Source organism: Notolepis coatsorum, assembly GCF_963971535.1.
Source record: "Notolepis coatsorum genome assembly, chromosome: 1".
Lineage (NCBI taxonomy): Eukaryota > Metazoa > Chordata > Actinopteri > Aulopiformes > Paralepididae > Notolepis > Notolepis coatsorum.
In genome coordinates, this window is record NC_140165.1 from 53,088,306 (window position 1) to 53,105,805 (window position 17,500).

Here is a 17,500-nt window from a genome sequence, read left to right on the forward strand (position 1 = left end):
AAACATCTGAATAACCCAAGACTGGTAACATAGATTCCTTACCTCACATCCAGTGTTGGGAAAGTTCACTTTCTACATGAACTAGTTCAGTTCACAGTTCACAACTTTTTTAATGAACTAGTTCAGTTCATAGTTCATAATTAAAAATTTTGAACTAAAGTTCATGGTTTCAAAAATGAACTAATTTATAGTTTATAGTTATTTTTTCAATACGTTGCTGCAAGCTATTATTTGTCAAATGTATTGCCACAACCCATATAGAACCACAGACAGCAATCAGAATACTGGCATTTCCATAACGCTTTGCTGCCGCCCATGCAGTCCACACTAGTAGCAGCTGCAGCTTTCATCTCTACAGTATATTTTCAAAAACATGAGGAAAAACGTGCTGCTTGAATGGTCTTTATTAAGTATAATAATCTAAATATACTTAAAGTACCAAAAGTGAAAGTAGTCATTGTGCAAACATATAACATATATAAACATGTGCCGACATAACTCTGTACTAACACAACACGAGGTAGGAACCAGGCTGAGGTATGAAACTAAGATTGTACCTCAAAGTTCAATATTCAAAGTGCAAAACATTTACTGACTTTAATGTAAAACTCTTTTAAATGCTCATAACCCGACCGTAGAGTCTGACTCTGAGCGAGTGCTACTGCAGCTGCTCTCGGCTTCGTCCATACTAATGCTTGCCGGTTCCGCGGTTCCACATTGTTCTTGTTGTGAGGAGTCTGATGACGTATATCTTTGTGCGCCACAGGCAGCTTGCTGTTGCCAGATTGGGTGGTTTTCCGCATTATTTTGAAGCCTGTTTACGGTGTGTTTTAACTGGGTTTTCGGCTGAAAGGCATATGAAATCGGGCACACTTTTGAACGCCGTTATAATACTGTGTTGAGAATGAACGCACTTTTGAACGCCGTTATACAGCGCTGAGAATGAACGCGTTCTCAATTACGTTCATCTAGCGGAAATACAGTACGTTCAGTTCACGTTCGCCCAAAATATGAACGTGTTCATGAACGATCGTATTTGCCCTTTTGCGAGCTCAGACCCATTCCCAACAATAACATCAGGTTGGATGGATGAAAATGAATGGATATCGCTAATAAAAGAAATAACGATTAAAACCCAACTATACTCAGGTTTTTGGGGGTCCTGGCGCTCAAGCGATGGCGAGTTAACCCGACTATCATCGGGTCTGGCGTCCAATGAGTTAAAGGATCAATAAGCGGTAGGGTTGGGTACCTTTCACATTTGAACCGATACCGGTACCGGTACCTGTGAATCGATACCGGTAATCAACGGTACATTTTTTCTGTACTTTAGTCTCTAAAAACGTAATTTTCCTACCTCAGTAAAAAAAATAGAAAAATGCCAAACTTCAAATAATTTATTATCATTATTATTTATTTTGAACAATTTGTAATATTGCAGCGAGCATTGTTGTCTGCGTCTAGCTTTGTAAAGTGTAACAACACTTTGCCATTGCCCCGACTGCTTTTTTGTTGAATCAAGTCAAATCCTAGGTAAGCGTGTATTGTGTATGTGAACGTTGATTTTTTACAGTACCGAAATGTGGCACTGGCGGATCTCCCGTGAATCGGTACTCGGTAGTACCGACGTGTTTCGGTCGGTACCCTTAAAGGGGAGATGAAGCATAGCGATATAAACATAGTCATAGCATCACATTAGTATTTAGATAAACCACAGAAAAAATCACGTTATAAAAATAAGGCGTTTCTAAGAAAAAACTATTTGTAATGTCCATTTATGTAGCATTTATGAACATGTGCGCCGTCATTTTGTTGCTGACGTCACAGTGTTGGTTTGGTGTATACACTGCTGGTTAGCTGCATAGTAAACATGGACTGTCGGGTCAGTCAAATGTTGCCTACCAAACAACGGGACCGCTGTGGTTCTTTTTGTATTGCTCCTGGGCTGTTCAAACTAATTTTACCGTGTGAAAGAGAGAGGAAAGTTGGTTAATTTCCACAAACTACCAGTGAAAAAAACAGTGTTGTTGGCACGTTGGCTCAGGCTGGCTGCACTCAGGCTGTTGGACAGGGAATGAAGATCTGCAGCGAACACTTCATTGCCTCGGATTATGTTGTTGGGGGTGGGAGGTTTGTCCAGAAGACCACTAATCAGCTGAAGCCTGATGCGGTTCCCTTGGTCTTCTACAGACAGACTGGCGCAGGCAGTTCAGCGTCACGGAGCATTTAGCCTGCTGGCTACCTAGCTCCACTTCAACCAGCCGAGCGTCGGGAGCTCCAGCAGCTTGTCGATGTGCTGGAGCCTCGGCAAGCTAACGTTAGCTGGCTCCAGCAGCTTGTCGATGTGCTGGAGCCTCAGCAAGCTAACGTTAGCTTGCTCCAGCAGCTTGTCGATGTGCTGGAGCCTCGGCAAGCTAACGGTAGCTGGCTCCAGCACATCGACAAGCTGCTGGAGCAAGCTAACGTTAGCTTGCCGAGGCTCCAGCACATCGACAAGCTGCTGGAGCAAGCTAACGTTAGCTTGCAAAGGCTCCAGCACATCGACAAGCTGCTGGAGCAAGCTAACGTTAGCTTGCCGAGGCTCCAGCACATCGACAAGCTGCTGGAGCAAGCTAACGTTAGCTTTCCGAGGCTCCAGCACATCGACAAGCTGCTGGAGCAAGCTAACGTTAGCTTGCCGAGGCTCCAGCACATCGACAAGCTGCTGGAGCCAGCTAACGTTAGCTTGCTGAGGCTATTAGCACATCGACAAGCTGCTGGAGCTCCCGACGCTCGGCTGGTTGAAGTGGAGCTAGGTAGCCAGCAGGCTAAATGCTCCGTGACGCTGAACTGCCTGCGCCAGTCTGTCTGTAGAAGACAGAGGGAACCGCATCAGGCTTCAGCTGATTAGTGGTCTTCTGGACAAACCTCCCACCCCCAACAACATAATCCGAGGCAATGAAGTGTTCGCTGCAGATCTTCATTCCCTGTCCAACAGGCTGATCGCGCCGCCTGAGTGCAGCCAGCCAACATGCCAACAACACTGTTTTTTTCACTGGTAGTTTGTGGAAATTAACCAACTTTCCTCTCTCTTTCACATGGTAAAATTAGTTTGAACAGCCAGGAGCAATACAAAAAGAACCACAGCGGTCCCGTTGTTTTGTAGGCAACATTTTATTTACTGACTGACCCGACAATCCATGTTCACTATAGGCAGCTAACCAGCAGTGTATACACCAAACCAACACCGTGACGTCAGCAACAAAATGGCGAAAACAGGGAAATTATATTTGATTTTTCAGACAAATAAGCAGGATTTCACATTTTATTATAGGACCCTGTCTTACACAAGGTACACAACAAACAAACTAGGATCACATTGTTCAATGCTTCATCTCCCCTTTAAAAGTACCTGATTCGGTATCGATCCCGATTTATATCTCGACAGTAATTGATAGTACTCAAACAAATAAGACGTTTGACACAGAAATGAAAATAATCTGTCGTTCCGGTGAGGGGCAGGAGCTAAAACATCAACATCCAATCAAACGAACGACCAAGTCAAATGATTGGAACGAGTCTATCAAACCCTCTAGTGACACGCGCACTTTTTTTTTCTTTTTTTTCACATTTTTGTATTTCCTTTTTTCTTTTACACACGAAACAAGACAAAACACAATACAGTAATAATAATAATAATAATAAACAAGACTTCACAGTAAAACAACAGCAATAATGACAATAAATAGAAATAATGAAAATTATAAAAACAGAGAATATAAACTAGGGTGACCAAACGTCCTCTTTTGCCCGGACATGTCCTCTTTTCACGCCCTGTCCGGGGCGTCCGGGGGGGTTTATAAATTCATGGAAATGTCCGGGGTTTCATTGTTTTTCAGTTTCAGTTCCATGGCCCTTTGCGAGCATCTGAAGGCTCGGCACTGCATTTTTCGCCGAACATATAAATTATCGAATTAAAGCGCTATTCGTTTGAATGCCATCTGAATCGCCAAAATCCGCGCCTCGGTTCTCGAGTTACATGCCGATATGTCAGGCGTGCGACTTTTTACATGGCGCGCCAGATTACTCCCGGAGAAGCATGCAGCTGCAGAGCCAGCGGCGCTCTCAGGGCCGCTCGCTGACGGCCGCGCTGTGAGGGCCGCTCAGCAGCGCCACCCACCCAATGGCTGAATTGGAGTATTGCACTGTGCAGGCACAGCTGCGAGATCCGTGAGGGGCCAGACTGCGTGTTGCTTAATGACAGCCCTACAGTGCAAGAATGTGACAATTTGACCATGTGACCGCGGCAACGCGGGAGAGCGGCAGTGCGGAAATAGGCTGTCTCTAAGACAAACTCTAACCTTAACCAGCTCCTTAACAGCGCCTAAACTTAACCGTTCTAACCTTAACCAACTCCGAAACAATGCCTAACCTTAACCTTAACCTTAACCATGCCTAACCTTAACCATAGAAAGAATATTGCCATTCTCTAAGACAAACTCTAACCTTAACCAGCTCCTTAACAGCGCCTAAACTTAACCGTTCTAACCTTAACCAACTCCGAAACAATGCCTAACCTTAACCTTAACCTTAACCATGCCTAACCTTAACCGGCGAAAGAATACACGTTAAAAAAAAAATCATGTAAAAAAAAAAAATGTGATGGGATTCGAACTCGTCAACAACGGACCGCAGGACCACTGCTCTGCCAGGTGAGCTGAAGCGCCGAATGAAAATCATGGCGGATTACTAGGGCGGTTGCATAATTCCGCTCGCGCTCTGCCGCTCCGCTCGCTCTGCCGCTCCGCTCTGCGGTTGCCGCGCCTGCCGCGGGGCATGGCGCAGCCAATCAGGGAAAACGCGGAAGCAAAAGCAGCACTGTAGGGCTGTCATTAAGCAATAGGCGGCCAGACTCTATACAATATCTTGAATGAATGCGTTTATTTATTTCGAACATAAATTGAAAATAAATAATAATAGAAAACAAGTAATAAACAGATTAAAAAACAAACAAGCAGGAGTATAGAATGAAGTGTAAACTTATGTATTCCTACCCCCTTGATTGATTGATTGATTGATTGAAAACTTTATTAACAGATTGCAGAATGGGTACAATACAGTACGGCTCAATACACACAATTGTTAAGGGGATGCAGACCAGAGAAAGACTTTCGTCTGGTTTACATCAGGGTCCCCCATTTTCAATTCATCATAACATGACATACAGATGGACAGTATTCAGTATACCTTCACACTCTATTATCTTATGCAACTCATATTCACTCCACAAACTGAAATATACATACATTGTTGAATGAACAGCCTGTTTCTTGAAGTTAGACTCTCCTCTAAATTGTAACCCCCCTCTCTATAACAGAATTTTTGGATGTTACCCGGGAGTGAATTGTTTCGTGCTTTAAACATGATTTGTGCAGTCTTAAATTCAGCCAGGTCCCAGAGTTTCATGGCATGTGATTTAAAAAATTGTGTGTTTGTGTGTTCCAGATATCCTACCTTATTGATAATCAAATCAAAATCAAATGTATTTGTAAGGCCCGACAACACACGTTAATGTCCCTTCAGGCACATGTCCCTTCAGGCTATGGATTTACTGTGTTTTCCAGCTTGTACAAAAATATATATATATTATTTTGGAATATTGCAACTATACTACACAAAAACGTGAGTACACAAGTTCAACTCATGTTCAGCCCTATGTTACTCATTAGCACTAAAAGTGATTTTTCTTTATTGTGTATGAAACTTCAGAATGTTATCTTTCAAAAGAGACCAGGCTTATGCATGTGCTATAAGCATAAAGTATAAAGATAAGCTTTGCAAAAAAGGTATGCAGTCCTCAAGTTCAAGTAAAAAAAAAAATCCACTTTTCTGGGCGCATGTTATGTGGTTAAATTTGGGATATTGCAACCACTGCAGAAAAATGTGAGTACACAAGTTCACGTTCAACTCAAGTTCAGACCTATATGCTACTCTATTTCATTAGCACTAAAAGTGATTTTCCTTTTTTGCATTAGTAACTTCAGAATGTTATCTTTCAAAAGAGACCAGGCTTATGCATGTGCTAAGCATAATGTATAAATATAAGCTTTGCAAAAAAAGTATGCAGTCCTCAAGTTCAAGTATACAAATACATTTCCGCTTTTCTGGGTGCATGTTTCCAAGCATATGTTAAAACAATAAAGGCATCTTTGAGTAAACTTTGAGTAGAGATTCAAGATTCAAGAGGTTTATTCATCACATACAGTACAGTACACAAGACATGGTGAAATGAAGGTGGCCATACCCGCTTCGATTGTGCAAAGTATCATTAAGTATCTCGAGGCTGGGGCCAGCATGTCCTCTTTTTTGGAAATCAAAATATGGTCACCCTAATATAAACATAAAACTATATTACCACAGACATTACAAAAGACATTTCACCAGGGCAGTCAGGTGGCGTAGCGGAGATTGCGTTCGTCACCAACCCCGGAGACGCTGGATTCGCCTGTTCGAATCCAGCTCACAGCTCCGGGGTTGTCACCAGCTTGGCTGGCCGTTCACACTAATACAATTGGCAGTATTAGAGGGTGGGAGAAGCTGGCGGGTGGGTCCGGGTCGTTGTAAACAGCGACTCCTACAGTTCGGTCGGGGCGCCTGCTAAGCGCGGATAGGATCTAAGGGCGGTAGTGTGATCCTTCCACACGTTACCCGCTCTCAGTGAGAGTCCGCGCTGCCAGGTGAAAAGAAGCGGTTGATTGGCTAGACGTGTGTCGGAGGAAGCATGTGATAGCCTCCACTCTCCCAGACCGACTGTGGGGGGTAAGTGCGCAGCGACCAGGAAGGGGATTGGGAATTGGCATAACGACTAACATTGGGATGGGAGAAAATCGGAGGAAAAAGGAGGGGGAAAAAGATAAACAAAAAAAAGAAAAAAAAAGACATTTCACCCATTTGTCTTTGTCCAAAAGACATTTCATTGGACTGCACACGCACTTGTTATGTGCATAAACAGTTGCACGGTCGCGTACACAAAGGCCTGACAAACGGTTAAAGTCTGCAGCTCTACGAGACCAAAGATAGAATCTGAGCTTCTCCTGCTGCCCATAGAGAATAGAAGAACACGTCGACCACGTTGCTGTCTGCGTTCTCCGTAGCCACTATTATTCATAGTAGCCTCACGATGGCGTCATGCCAACCAACATGGCACCACGCCGCAGCTCGTTGGTCACAGTTGTCATTCGATGCTAATCACCTGTTATTCGATAACAACCGCCTGTCGTTTGCCCTATCAAGATGTCGGCGATGGAATGCTGTGGATGAGCACTCCGGAACGCCTCTCGACCCGGTATCAATGTCCAATCCGCACTAAGCCGACAGGCTGTTTATATAATATCACCACGGTAACCGTTGAGCAAAGTGCCCATCTTCATATCAGCCCTGCGGGGGTGACCGGGTATTATTTACCCCGTACGTCTGGTTTATACAGGCTCCATCTGCACCCATTGTATGTATCACATGCATGAGGTGTGTTACGCCGTGCTAATGTCGGCGGGGCTCTTCGCAGAGCACGTGGAGGGCAGTGTGCGTGCGACGTACCGGTGCCACGTAACGTGCCTCGTAAAACACCAGAAGAAGAGAACGGTTCACTCGCAGCTGTTTCCACTTAGCTATAGCTGTGCAATCAGGACGGATACGCCGTCGTTTTTGTTGCCAAAAGGACACACAAATGATGCTTCGGTGGCCAGTATGTTTGTTTGGGAAATCTCCGCTGACCTGGAACTGGAAATAACACAGGGAAATGTGGGATTGAGGCGATCGCGTACAGCAACCGTCCCGCTCCACACTTCAAATGTCGTGGTGCTTTTGGTATGCCTACAAATCACAGTATTTGCATACTAACGGATTGTGGAACTGTGAATATAGTATAGTCCCCCCCTCTATCTCTCTCTCTCTCTCTCTCTCTCTCTCTCTCTCTCTCTCTCTATACTTACCTCTCTATCCTAACCCCCTCCCCCCAAAATTACCCTTTCCCATTGTTGTCGTGGGGCAAGATCATGTGTGTGACTGTGAGTGGAGTCTGCTGCTGTCATGTTAACCCCTGAAACGAAGGAGACATTAATTACCCCCCCCCCCCCCCCCCACCCGTCCTGCTACTATCAAAATACAAACACATGGTACATAACACACACTCACACATATAAACTAGGGATGTCCGATATTATCGGCCTACCAATATTATCGACCGATATTGGCATTAAAATGTAATATCGGAAAATATCGGTATCGGTTTAAAAAAAAATATTAAAAAAATAAAATAATGATTTACCCAGGCAAGCAAGTAAGAACAAATTATTATTTTATTTATTGTCAAAAGTATGCATAATGTTGTGTTAATTCCACAACAAGATATATGTAATGTTAACACTTTGGCTGCCATGGGTTAAATTAATGATATACCATAGATTGCCAGCGCTATTTGTCTATGGAGAACGTCCCCTTCTTTGCAGGGCTATAACTTTTTAAATTCTATTGCTACATTGCCATTATTAGGGCCCATTCAAAGTCCTATATGTATTGTTCATTGTGTAGCAACGTTAAACTTTTTCATTCACATATTCATAGTAAAGTATGGTCTAATGTATAAGTATGTTTTCATCTCTTTCTGCAACTTTCTCCAGAACGTGATATATAGCCCCAAATGCATTATATTGATGATGAAATACAGTTTGATGGCAATCAGCGCGATATAAAAAATTCCAACTAGACGTACTTCTAGAAGTTACTACACGTCATCTGATGTTGACCGGATGGGCGAGGGGGCGTTTATAATTCCGTGGGCAGCGTTATACCAATCATCTAATGTGGGTCAAATGTTGATAAAAGCAGTTAGTATCGAAGATGGTAACGTTACACGCTGAAACTCACCCCAGTCTCCGCGCGCCGTTGGGCGATCATCGTCGAGTAGAAATTTTATCATTATGGGATATATTATTACCCGGTCCATCTCCAGCTTGTATAATGGTATATACGTCCAAATCATGTTGTTTATCGAGTTATTGGCAATCGATCGCTATGTAGAGTGACGAGCTAGAGTGCCGGAACCTATCCCGAGTGGCCGGAAGCAATAGGGCCGACCAGCAAAACCTCTACTGCGCTTCCTGTTAAGCAGTTGCGCCGATCGGCCACCAGATGGCGCTCCTGAACCGCCAGAGAGCTCAGTGGGTCCTGCTGGTGAATCTCAGGCCAGCGGAGGGGGAATATGAATCCGATTCCAGATTTTTGAAATATTGATATAAGGACGCTGTACAGCGTCCCCCGGCAACTTTAGCATCGCCAGCAAAGACGTTGTAAATCGTTTTTAGGCAGTCAAAGTGTTAATTACCTGAAATTATTAAGTTTTTTGGGGGGGGGAAACCCTGCATATATCGGTATCGGTTGATATCGGTATCGGAAATTAAGAGTTGGACAATATCGGTATGGAATTTATGGAATACGCTGCAAGTAAAACTTTGTCTAGAGGCACTTCCTACTGTGAATGCTTTTAAAGGTATGCTACGATTAACCCTTTATGAAACATGTAACTGTTTTACCTGATGCTATTGCTGATCTGATTATGCTCCTTGCCACTGTATTGGCCTTCTGTATTTATATTTGAATTGTATGTTTTTTGTTTAATGCCCTGTTTTATGTTGAAACTTGTTGTGTGTCGTGTTGGTCAGGACTCCCTGGAAGAAGAGATATTGTATCTCAATGGGACATTCCTGGATAAATAAAGGATAAATAAAAAATAAAAATAAATAAAATATCGGTTATCGGTAAAAAAGCCAACATCGAACATCCCTAATATAAACAGACACCAAAACGCATACATCAACCTGGTTGTTGTGTAACAGTCCTTTTGTTTACATTGTATCCATGTTAATGATACTGTGCGATCCACTGTATACCGAATGCGTTTGTGCCGGGTATACTCACTGTATTCTCCCCCCCCCCCCCCCCCCCCCGGCTCTCCTTTTTCTATATAGGCCCTGACTGGCTTTGTGCTGGTTGTGACGGCGGAGGGATACGTCTTCTACTCCTCGTCCACCATCCAAGACTACCTGGGCTTCCATCAGGTAAGATCTACACGTTTGGAAATAATTTGGTTGAACCATTTCACTACCACACTGCCAAATGGTTAACCCTTTCACTGCGACAATACAGACGGTTAACCCTTCCACTGCCACTATGTAAATAACAACATACATTACATTTTGGACCCGCCAAATAATTTTTTTTATTAATGAATTCATAAATCAATCATTTATTTTATTCCGCACCTTTCTAAAAAGCTCTGTGGATGTATTATTTAAATAAATGATTAGTCTACGTAAGAATTGTATCACTAGCATCTTTTTTTTTTTTTTTTTTCCAAAGTTGTTATTAAAAAAAAATTCAACAACACACATAGACAATACATTTCAGCATACAAAATTACAAAGACTCATCAACAAGAAATACAAATAAAACATATACAAAAATGAGAAAAGAAAAAGTGTGGCATGGGTCCTTCGGTCCATTCTATATTTGCATCCTTTATTTACATTTTTCATCATTTCCTTGTATCCTTTTCAATCCCCTGTGATGTCGTTCCTTCCCCTCCTATATTCTTCCCACTTTTCCCATTTCAATTCAAACTTCTCTTCTTGCAGCCTCAGCAGATGTGTGATTCTCTCCATTTCCTGTATCCCCTCTACTACCTCTATCCATTGTTCCTTCGTCTGCACTTCTACCCTGTACCACAGTTTAGTTAAAGCTTTTTTGGCTGCCACTATTAGTATCTTAATCAAGTATTTGTCTTCCCCTTGAATTCCTTCCTGTGATAGGTTCCCCAGATACAACACTTGGCCTTCCTGTGGTATTTCGTATCCTATTATTCCATTTATTATCTCTCCTATCTCTTCCCTGTAGTGCCTTATTTTCTGACATCTCCAGAATATGTGTGTGTGGTTCGCTCTTTCTTGTCCACACTCCCTCCAACCTTCTTTGCTGGTCTGTAATTGCCCTGTATTTCTGGTGTTATGAATAATCTAATTATTTTTTTCCACCCAAACTCCCTCCATATCCTTGATCCTGTGGTTGATTGTTGTGTCTTACATATGTTATACCATTCCTCCTCTGTTATCTCTATTTCTAACTCTTTCTCCCACTCCACTAGCATCTTTTAGGACTTGCGACATATTTTCCTGAAGCTGCATCATGAGGACTCTAATCAATCTGGTTATTGACACATAGCTTTATGAGTATAACCACATTTACAATAAAGTATTAATGAATATTCTTATGATACTTATAATACAGATACTATGTAGTACGCCTTGAGTGAAATGTTACCACAAGTTCTCCAATTCTGTGGTGAGCTGCAAAGCAATGGTCTATGAATAAACACATGTTTCAAAATAATACTTAAGGCTAAACTGATTCTGGATCAGCATTCCCATTCTGAAAGGTCAGCCGAACAGCCAAATCACTGCGTCTTCATTTCTGCATTTTGCAACTGAGTCAATGGCCGTCAGTGAACTTATCAAAATGATGAAGACGTGTCGAAAGCAGGAGTTGTTTTCCTTTTCGTTTCCGCATGGAGACATTGTGATGGGGGTTGAGTCACTTTATGACTGGGTTGAGTATCTTTGTGACAGGGTTGAGTAACTGTGACGGGGTTGAGTCACTTTGTGACAGGGTTGAGTAACTTTATGGTGTGGTTGAGTATCTTTCTGACAGGGTTGAGTAACTTTATGATGTGGTTGAGTATCTTTGTGACAGGGTTGAGTAACTTTGTGACAGGGTTGAGTAACTCAACCGTTGCTGGTCATTTCCCAAGAGGTATAACACAGGCTGGTCCTAGCACTTTGTCCGTGAGCGCCATGGTTGCAATTACAGTCATATTTTCTTTTGTTCGTCTGCTGTATTTGGTCTGTGTGATCTTTGGCGAAACATTGTTCTGCAATATCACGCTATGAGTCATGGGGAAATTACTTCTTTATGGCAGGGAGGACAGGCCGGCCCTCGTGGGGGATATTTCATCACTTCTCAAAGTTGTGTGTTTTAGCCCTTGAGAAACTAATAAGTGAGCAGCTAAAAGATTTCTTAGACTCACATGGCCAGCTTTCCATGAACCAGTCCGGTTTCAGAAAGAAGCACAGCACGATCACTGCTACTCTTAAAGTAGTCAATGATGTCATTGAATCACTGGATTCCAAATAAATACTGTGCAGCTCTGTTCCTAGACTTATCCAAAGCCTTTGATACGGTTGACCATGCCATTTTATCGAAGTGTCTACATAAAACTGGTTTATCTAGACAGGCTGTAGGGTGGTTTTCAAATGACCTGACAGGTACACAGTACAGGTACACAGTGTGTACAGTCTGCTGGTTTTTCATCCTATTTCCTCCCTGTACTTAAGGGTGTACCACAAGGTTCCGTACTGGGACCTCTACTGTCCATATATGTTAATGATCTTTGTATCAACCTGTCTAATGCTGCTTACCATTTCTATGCTGATGACACAGTAATTTATTGCTCATCTCCCAGTGTTGTGCAAACGATGGAGTTCTTGCAATCTGCCTTTGACATTGTTCAGTCACATCTTACCCAGCTTAAGCTTGTGTTAAATGCTGGCAAATCAAAGTTTATGCTCTTCTCAAATGGGAAGAGACTCCCAGCTGATCTTCCCACACTTGTTACTGCTGGAGGGACTGACATCGAAAGGGTTGCTTCCTACAAATATCTAGGCATTATAGTGGACGAGAACCTTACGTTTAAATCTCACATAGATAAACTTGTGTCGAAGCTGAAGCTTAAACTCTGCTTCTTTTTCAGAAACAGGTCCTGTTTTTCACTTAAAGTGAGAAGTCACCGGATCTCGACCACCTTCTTACCACTACTCGATTATGATGACTTACTTTACATGTATGCACCTGATCAGTACCTTAGAAAGCTGGATACAGTGTACCATTCTGCCTTATGCTTTGTCACGGGATGTGGCAATCGAGTGCACCATTGCACCCTATATGCCATTGCAAGTTACCCATCTTTAATGGCGATTTTCTCAATGGCTCTCTCTTGTGCACAAAGAACTGCTTAACACATTCAGTGCCAGGGATTAGACGGGTCCCGTTGTAGCAATGCCACGCTTTAAAGATAGGAGTGTGTCACCTTGTTTGTAGAGCTATATATTCTATATTATAGCTATGGATACAATACTATGGCCCATTTGACATCAACTATCTATCGTTCAATATGTGAAAAATAATAAAAATGTTCATCAATACATTCCTGTGTTATACTGTGGTGAATATAAGTATAGTTTTAGAGTGGTCTGGGGTAATTCCCGAAAGGCTGAGTTATAGCCTTATACGTGAATTCTATTATAAGCGTTGCCGAAAGGGGGGTGGGTCGTTTCTGATTATTTGACTGCCAGTAACGGCATTTGTATTGAACACTAAAAACGCTGATCAGTTGGATCGGTATAGAAACATTGCACGATCAAGCCAGAATTGACGTCAGATAGTCCTTACCTGTGATCGGGAGTATTCCAAAAATAATATTCCAATTGTTTGATCGCCATCTGGTCCATCCGATGTCCATTTGGTCCACGACATAACACACCACAACATATGGATCAGGGGCATTTGACGTGCTTCAATGCAACCAGGAGAACCACTCAACTCGCCCGACCCAGAAAACTGCGCCCGGAGACATTTGAGTGTAACACAGGGCAAGATATAAGGTTTCAAAGGGTGCTCGATACCGCCGTCTAGCTGGATGCGGCTGGTATTGTACTTTGCCGATCTCAGACTCATTCCCTATGGTAACACCAAGGTCCCTGGATGAATAATGAATAAAAATATTGAAAAAAAGGAAAAACTATCCAAAAACTACTTTTTAAGTTTTTGGCACTGAAAGTGTTAAGCTGGTTCCCTCGTACCTAAGCGTGCTTCTGTGCACTAAGCAATACAAGTATGCCCTTCATTCTCAAGCTGCTCTAAAACGGGATGTTCCCTATATGAGAACTGAATTGGGGAAAAGGGCTTTTAAATATGCTGCTCCTTCATCCTGGAACAAGATACAGGAGGACCTAAAATTACCAGGACTGGTCGCATCTATGCTTTTACCAAACGGTTTGTGTTTCCGTGTTCCCGTTTTGCGCTCTGATTGGCCACTGACCTACGCTAGTACGCCCCCCTCTACGCTCTCTCATCCTGCTTTCCGCAACTAGCATACTTCCTGAGTAACTTGCCCAACACTGCTTAATGGTTGTTTAAATATTTTACATGGGGCACGTATAATCCACATGGCACATTTACACACACTGTGACATAATATGAGAAAGTCCACCATCCAGTTATTTTTTTTGTTACTTTTGTTTTGATGTGAAAAGGGATGCTGCACTTAGCACTGACTGAGAAAGTAAACATTACAGTTCTACTTTATAAAATGCTAATTATAAATATGTTTGTCAATGTTAATAATATGCGAAAGTCCAGTTCTACTTTTGTTTTGATGTGAAAAGGGATGCTGCACTTAGCACTGACTGAGAAAGTAAACATTACAGTTCTACTTTATAAAATGCTAATTGTAAATATGTTTAAGTCCACTCTACATTACAGTTCTACTTTTGTTTTGATGTGAAAAGTGATGCTGCATAAGATGACTGCTGAGAGCGTCGTTTCTTGACTCTCAGCTGAGAGCGTAGTGACTGCTGAGAGCCTCGTTTCTTGACTCAGCTGAGAGCGTAGTTTCTTAAAATTGTCAAGCTACAATATTATAAAATACAATATTATAAAATCCTGTCAGGAAGCGTGCCTCAAAGCATGAATGAACTGGCATTTACCGGCATTTCTAAGCACTTTAAACTTGCACATAAAGTCACGCGGAAACAGCTGTTCCTGGAGGCAGTAGGGCATTTCTACGCTCATAACGAGGGGGGCGTACTAGCGTAGGTCAGTGGCCAATCAGAGCGCAAAACGGGAACGCGGAAACACAAACCGTTTGGTAAAAGCATAGACGCGGACTGGTCACCCTCTGAGAATTTAAAGCCATTTTAAAATCCTACAAATTCAGTTCCCTTCAGTGCAACTGTGTTTGATAACTTGCCTGTTTGATAACTTGCCTGAAATTGGAGCTTGCTGTGAATGTTTTATCTGTATTTTATTGTGATGTTCTTTTTTTATGTTGAAACTTTCTGCTGCCTTGCTTGGCCAGATCGCTCTTGAAAAAGAGATTTTAATCTCAATGATGCTTATCTGGTTAAATAAAGGATTTGATTGATTGATTGATTGACTTCTGGGACAGACGAATATAATGACAAATTGTTTCATTTATATTTTCCAAGATAAGACGGATTTATTCCATTCATCCATTGTATACCCGACTAAATTGTGCAATCGTCGATCTCAATATTTACATGCTTTCCGTGGCATGCTGAGATCTTCCACCATCAGCCAGTGTCTGAAGGACAGGCTCACGCCCACAGTGACGCGGGTCAACAGCACCTCTTCACTGAAATACACTTTTCCTTTTTGGGCCATTCCTTCCTCAAGAGTTGAGTCACTTTTATAACAAACCCTTAGCTAGGAATGTTTTAGGTTAAGTCTCAGTAGAGGGAATATTGTCAGAATGTGTTGTGTGGGGCGGCTGATTGGCGCAGTGGGCAAGGCGCTCGCCTCTAACGCAGGAGACGCTGGGTTCGAGCCCAGCTCTCGGCGTTGCTACCGGCTGGCCGGTCGTTCATACTAACACAATTGGCAAGTGTTAGAGGGTGGGAAAGCCGGTGGGTGGGGATTTGACGTTGTGGACAGCGACTCCTACAGGTCGTTTTGGTGACGCCAGTGCGACGGAAGCAGGAAGTGACAGGGGCAGCGTGAGCCTCCCACACGTTACTCCTCGCCACTGAGAGTTCTAGCTGCTGCGTCGAAAAGATGCGACAGGCTGCCTCCTCGTGTACCGGAGGGGACACGTGATGCAAGGCTTCTGTCCTCACTACAACCGACCTGTGGGAGGCATAGTCTAGCAACGTTCAAGACAGGGGAGGGAAGAATTGGAAATACGAAAATTGGGATGGGAGAAAAATAGAAAAATTGGGAGAAAAAGTGGAAAAAAAAAATGTGTTGTGTGAATACAGGCCCTGATATAAAACAACTGTCCCAATGCCATATTTGGCATGATATCCCCACTCTGCCTTCCTCTCGGTATGTTTTGTGAAGAGAAAGTCATCCTCGGGTATTATTTTGACTCAACTGGGATATTATGACAAACGGCAGCAGTATAAGGCTCAGCCCACCCTGTCCATCTTGTGTCCTCAAACAACTTCTTGTTTATACGGTTGCCATCTGCCCTCACCCTGGGCTGGTTGTTCCCGGTGCACCTGTCCCCGCTCCCCCCTGCCCTCGCCTCACGTCATGTGTTTACCCTGGGCTGGTTGTTCCCGGTGCACCTGTCCCCGCTCCCCCCTGCCCTCGCCTCACGTCATGTGTTTACCCTGGGCTGGTTGTTCCCGGTGCACCTGTCCCCGCTCCCCCCTGCCCTCGCCTCACGTCATGTGTTTACCCTGCGCTGGTTGTTCCCGGTGCACCTGTCCCTGCTCCCCCCTGCCCTCGCCTCACGTCATGTGTTTACCCTGGGCTGGTTGTTCCCGGTGCACCTGTCCCCGCTCCCCCCTGCCCTCGCCTCACGTCATGTGTTTACCCTGCGCTGGTTGTTCCCGGTGCACCTGTCCCCGCTCCCCCCTGCCCTCGCCTCACGTCATGTGTTTACCCTGCGCTGGTTGTTGCCGGTGCACCTGTCCCCGCTCCCCCCTGCCCTCCACATAGTAACAAGACAAAGCCGGGGCTCCCACGGCACGCAGTGTTTTGACTCGTCCGTAGGGGTGTAACGATGCAACCTCACAACGATTCAATTCGATTACGATTCTTCAGGCAACGATTCAATGCATCATGAAATCTCTTCATTTGACCACGATTCGATTCAATTCGATTCGATACATTTTCTATCAGTTAATTCCCCAAAAACAAAATATACACAAATGTGGCTGGGGGAACTGATTCACTCAGCATGAATGGACTATAGGTCAATAAAAACAATACACACAAAAAAAAAAAAAAACATGAAACAAATATATATTTTTTCATTATAATCTATTCTAATCGATTCTAACATGTTCAAATCGATGCAGTTGAATCGTCACATTAGGATCGATGCATTTCGATGCATCGTTACGTTACACCCCTACTCGTCCGTAATGCATCGACCACGTGTGCCCGTGTTGTTGTCGTACGCGCTGCACCTCAGGGCCTGCTGGAGCGGGCAGGTGGAGGACAGCGGCTCCTGGATACAGACCTCTATGTGTCTGTTACGGTTCGGTTGGTGTGTTGGACCCAGGTGCAGTGCAGAGCGGATAGACGAGAGGCAGGTGTTGATTCTCAAACAAAGGATACTTCTTTATTGTTAATGTGCAAGGCGTACGCGCCGACAACGGCGTAC

General features: G+C 43.5%; 1 protein-coding gene across 1 annotated transcript in view; it reads left to right on the forward strand.

Annotated features, from left to right (window-relative positions):
* The window catches only part of ahr2 (aryl hydrocarbon receptor 2), a 106,734-nt gene that overhangs the window by 65,114 nt on the left and 24,120 nt on the right, over window positions 1-17,500 (forward strand). Inside the window, exon 4 of the mRNA XM_084332046.1 lies at window positions 10,005-10,094. Within this exon, the coding sequence (XP_084188172.1) occupies window positions 10,005-10,094 (90 nt within the window). The remainder of the gene's footprint in view (window positions 1-10,004; window positions 10,095-17,500) is intronic.